The sequence below is a fragment of the Suncus etruscus genome (assembly GCF_024139225.1).
Source record: "Suncus etruscus isolate mSunEtr1 chromosome X unlocalized genomic scaffold, mSunEtr1.pri.cur SUPER_X_unloc_3, whole genome shotgun sequence".
Lineage (NCBI taxonomy): Eukaryota > Metazoa > Chordata > Mammalia > Eulipotyphla > Soricidae > Suncus > Suncus etruscus.
Genome location: NW_026060323.1, coordinates 46854 through 51372, shown reverse-complemented (window position 1 = coordinate 51372; position 4519 = coordinate 46854). Strand labels below are relative to the sequence as shown.

At 45.6% G+C, this 4519-nt stretch overlaps 1 protein-coding gene across 1 annotated transcript; it reads right to left on the bottom strand.

The window, feature by feature from the left end:
• Window positions 1-2580: 2580 nt before the first annotated feature.
• On the bottom strand, window positions 2581-3983 carry LOC126000609 (DDB1- and CUL4-associated factor 8-like). The gene is given in 4 exon segments (XM_049767819.1): window positions 2581-2663; window positions 2666-2918; window positions 2920-3174; window positions 3177-3983. Coding segments are annotated over 4 exon segments (1398 nt in total).
• Window positions 3984-4519: the final 536 nt, after the last annotated feature.

The following is a 4519-nucleotide window of genomic DNA, read 5'->3' as shown; positions in this document are numbered from 1 at the left end:
AGACCACCTGAGATGCCAGGCTCTGCTCATGGGAAGGGTTTCTGCACAGGGTTCCCTTCCCAACCTTCATTTTGTACCCACCTTCTGTTTTGAGGTGAAGTGGTCTGAGATCCGAATTGGCCAGTCACAGTTCCTGCGATGGGTTCCAGATGGAGGACTTCCAGCCTAGCATGGAACTCAACTCCCAGATGGCAACGGATTTCACAGAGAGCTTCGACTACCTCAGCTGCCAAGCCTCGCCCAGTGTGAGGGGTTTGTTGCACATGGTTCCATTTTCCAACACCCATTTTGGAACCATATTTCTATTCCTGGCTGGAGTGGTCTGAGTTCCCAATCGGCAGGTAAAACCTCTGATCATTGAGTCCCAGAGGGAGAACTCACAACCCATCGATGGACTCTCTCCCAGAAGGCAATGGATTCAAACGGTGTGACACTCGGAGCCAGAGTCCAGGCAGGGATTAGACTACCTGAGCTGCCAGACCCTGCCCAGAGGGATGAATTGCTGCACACCTTTTCCTTTCCTAAATGGCATTTTGGACCAAGATTTCTGTTTCTGGCTGGAGTGGTCTGAGTTCCCCTTCATCCAGTGAAGGCTCTGGGGAGGGCATTCAGGAGGGAAGAATCCCAGCACAGCTATATACTTGCTCCCAGTTGCAATGGATTCAAAGGTAATGACACTGAGAGCCAGATCCCAGACTGGGCTTACACTGCCTGAGCTGCCAGGTCCCACCCAGTTGGCGAGGTTACTGTTTATGGCTGGAGTGGTCTGAGTTCCCCATCGGACAGTGAAGGCTCTGGGGATGGGGTTCTAGAGGGAGGACTCCCATCTCAGCAAAGGAATCGATCCCAGAATGCAATGGATTCAAATGGTGTGACACTGGAATCTAGAGTTCAGGTAGGGCTTCGTTTACCTGAGCTGCCTTTGCTGTCCAGTGGGTGTAGTTGTTTCACAGGGTTCCCTTTCCCAACCCACTTTTGGACCCCCCCTTTCTGTTTCTGATTGAGGGCGGTCTCAGTTACTCATCAGCCAATGAAGGCTCAGAGGATGGAGTGCAAGAGGGAGGACTCCCAGCCCAGCAAGGGACTTGCTGCCAAATGGAAAGGGATTCAAACCGTATGACCCAAATATTCAACTAAAATAAGGAGCACTAGGAATGTACTTTTTTGAGTCTAACGATACTTTATTATATGATTCAAACGACAAAATTTGTAAAAACAAGTGTTTTTTGCAGTATTGTAAAGTAATATTGTAGAAAGGCACACCTTTTGTATTCACTTAGACAAATAAGTTATAAACAGAATGAATATAATTGAATAATAACCGCACATATATAAATCAAAATTTATATAAAACTTTAAGATAAAATGTTATCAAAGATATATAATATCATAAACATTTGTTCTTTTTTTGTGCCACAACTGGCTGTGCTTAATTCTTAGTCCTGGCACTGACCTTAGGGATACTCCCTGGCAGTGGTCAGAGGACCCTGTATGTTGCTGAACATTAAACTGTGGGCTGCTTCATGTAAGGCAAACACCCAACACACTGTGCCTGCAAAACTGTCAAAAATTTTCAGTAACATAAACATATCAAATGGTATCAATCCCACAACAATTCCTAGGATACAGAAAACTTTAAGCATAGGCAGCTCTATTTAATACCTAGTTTAATTTTAATACTTGTTTTTGAGTAGTAAATATTCTTATGTTATTGGTTTAGAAGCTTATAGGTATTTGTGCTGCGAGAGTTCTCTCCAGCCAAGGAACTTTAAGAGAACTGAAGTTACAATAATTAACACACACTTCAGAAAATGTAGACAACCCCATGTTATTTATTCTAGAAGAATGGATTGTCTTGTATTTAAACATAAGCATATTTAAATGTATATTTCTAAATATAAATGTAAATCTATATAGGCAGTTTTCCTTTTCAGTTAAATTGTGTGTGAGTGATAGTGAGAGAACAAGAAAGAGAGGATCAAAGAGAACAATGTTGAAGCATGTTTGTAAGCGTGCCAATAGTCAACATTTTAAGGAACAAAATTAGCCCTAGTTTAAAAGATAAAGACATTTCTTATAATTTCATGTCAACCAAGGTATTTATAATAATAAATAAAGACAAAAATAAAGGGTGATCTTTATTAGTGACAGAAGACGTGAATTAATTTTAATTAATTAAAAATTAACCTTTACAATTGGAATTATATTAATTGGAATTAAATTAGTAACATTTGTAATTGGAACAGAAAGATAAAAAAGAAAGGCAGAAATAAAGTTGCCAAGTGAAGAGTAAAGGAATAAAACATCAAAGAAGGTAGAGAAAATTAATTGAAGTTAGGTTTTTCTTGTACCTAAAAAAATAGAACACAAGGGCACATTTAAACAAGTTGCATTTTTCACTTTTATCTAACCTAGAGATGGGATAGAATGCTGGAATAGGCACGACACGTTTTAAGATGGCTGGCATGGTGTGAGAGCTTCACCTTCTTCAGATAGATCAGAGGTCCTGGAGGAATCATCAGAATCTGCAGAACCAGCGATTCCAGCTCTATCAGTTGCTCCACAATGACGCAGATGATCTCAGGGACTTATGCGATGCATCAGGCACCACATCATGTAGTTGTCAAAAAGATTCCTGTGGCTCATGAGACATTCATCATGTGCTTCCTTTTCATCACATTCTTCGTTTCTCCAGGGTCAGCAGTAACTATGCCTGAGGGTCCCAGGATCTTGACGTTCATGTCTAGGCCACAGCTCGCTATTATAGGTAGGTGAGGGTGGGGTTCAACGCGATTGATGGTATCTCCCAGATCTGCCTCTATGCACTGAACAATCTGGCAAGATGACTTCTCCCAGAAAAATATATGTCCACAGTCACTGCCACTCACAACAAACTGACTTCTGGGCCCATAGAAATCGATTGATCTCTTTAGGTGGCAAACAATTTCTATGCCCTTGGTATTTTTTCCCATACTGGGTTTCATCACAGCTGTTAGTATCAAAGAGGTAAATATCTGCATCATTATAACTGGCCAAGAGCTCAGTGCCATCATGGCTGTACACCAGACTTGTGACGACTGGGTTAATTTGATTGGTTAACAAGTGCGGAGGACAGAATTTCTTAAGGACACCATTATTGACCCTCTGGTCCATTTTTCTCTGGTCACATATTCTAAAACAACCGGGTCTTGTCCACCCACTGCAAACTCGTGAATGTTGTTAGGATTCACAAAGATCGTATAGAGCCCCACTCTCTTCCGCTTCTCTTTTAGCACGAGCAGTTCGGAAGCGGGCTGATCCAGCCGGAGGTCGACATGATAGACAGCAGCATCTTCGCCTGATGTGAGGAATCTGTGTGGGCAGTGTGGCACTAATGCCAGCTTGTGGGCAGCTGCTTGGTGCTGAGCCACACGCCTGATGGTCTGGCAGGCTGGGGAGGGGCAGAGCTGTGCCACCCGAACCTGGCCATCGCTGCCGCACATGGCCATGGCTGTATCCCCACTATTTGGGAGGAACTTGGCCTGGAAGACATTACTGGTGAAGCCACTGTCAAAGTCCAGCAGGGCGCGCTGCTGCACCCAGTCCCAGATGATGACTCTCATGTCATGGCTGCTGCTCGTCAGCCAGGCCCCACTCTCGTTAAACTGCAGGGTGCTGCCGCAGCCCGTGTGGCCTTTCAGCTCCCACTGCAGCTGGAAGCGCTGCACCAGCGCTCTGGCCCCACAGGCCTCGGAGACGAAGTTAGCCCTGGAGCCCAGCTGCCGGTTGCGCAGGGCAGATACAACCTGCCAGCGGGGGCGAGGCAGGGGAGAAACCTCCGAGGCCACCCAGTTCTCCAGGACCTCCTCCCGCTCCTGCTCTAACTGCTCTAACTGTTCTTGTGGGACGTCGACGTCTCTGGGCCCCAATAGGTCCTCAGACGACAACGCCTGGTCCTCAGACGAGGATGCCTCGTCCTGCTCCATGTCAACCGCACCGCTCATGATACTGGACGTTTTATCTGCTCACGGTTGTCTCGCTCCGGCCAGGATACGAACCGAATTTCTCCCTGGACCCTGCCTTTTCGGTGGCAGCCTGATCGTCGGCCGAGACGTTGCTTCAGTGTCACGAAAGTACAGCGGCAATGGCCGTTGGGCAGAATCTCGCGAGAGGAGACTGTTGGGCAGAATCTCGCGAGACGAGACTGTTGGGCAGAATCTCGCGAGACGAGACTGTGGCCAGGACCAGTATGGACACCGGTGAGGGTCAGAAGACTTTGTCTGGATGCATTGTGACACTTGGAAATGATTGTATTCTGCCTGGCACTTACACCATTGTATACTGCCAGGGGCTGGACATGGGAAGCATAAGCTGTTTTGGAAAACATTGTCGTTAGAATCATGTTCACAAAACGACGGTTGTTTGGCATAACGGATTCTTAAAAGCCTTCGAATTATTCATACAAAACAAAACCTTGCTAATTTATTTATTTGATTGGTTGTTTGATTGGCTTTGGGGCCATGTCCAGTGGTGCTCAGGG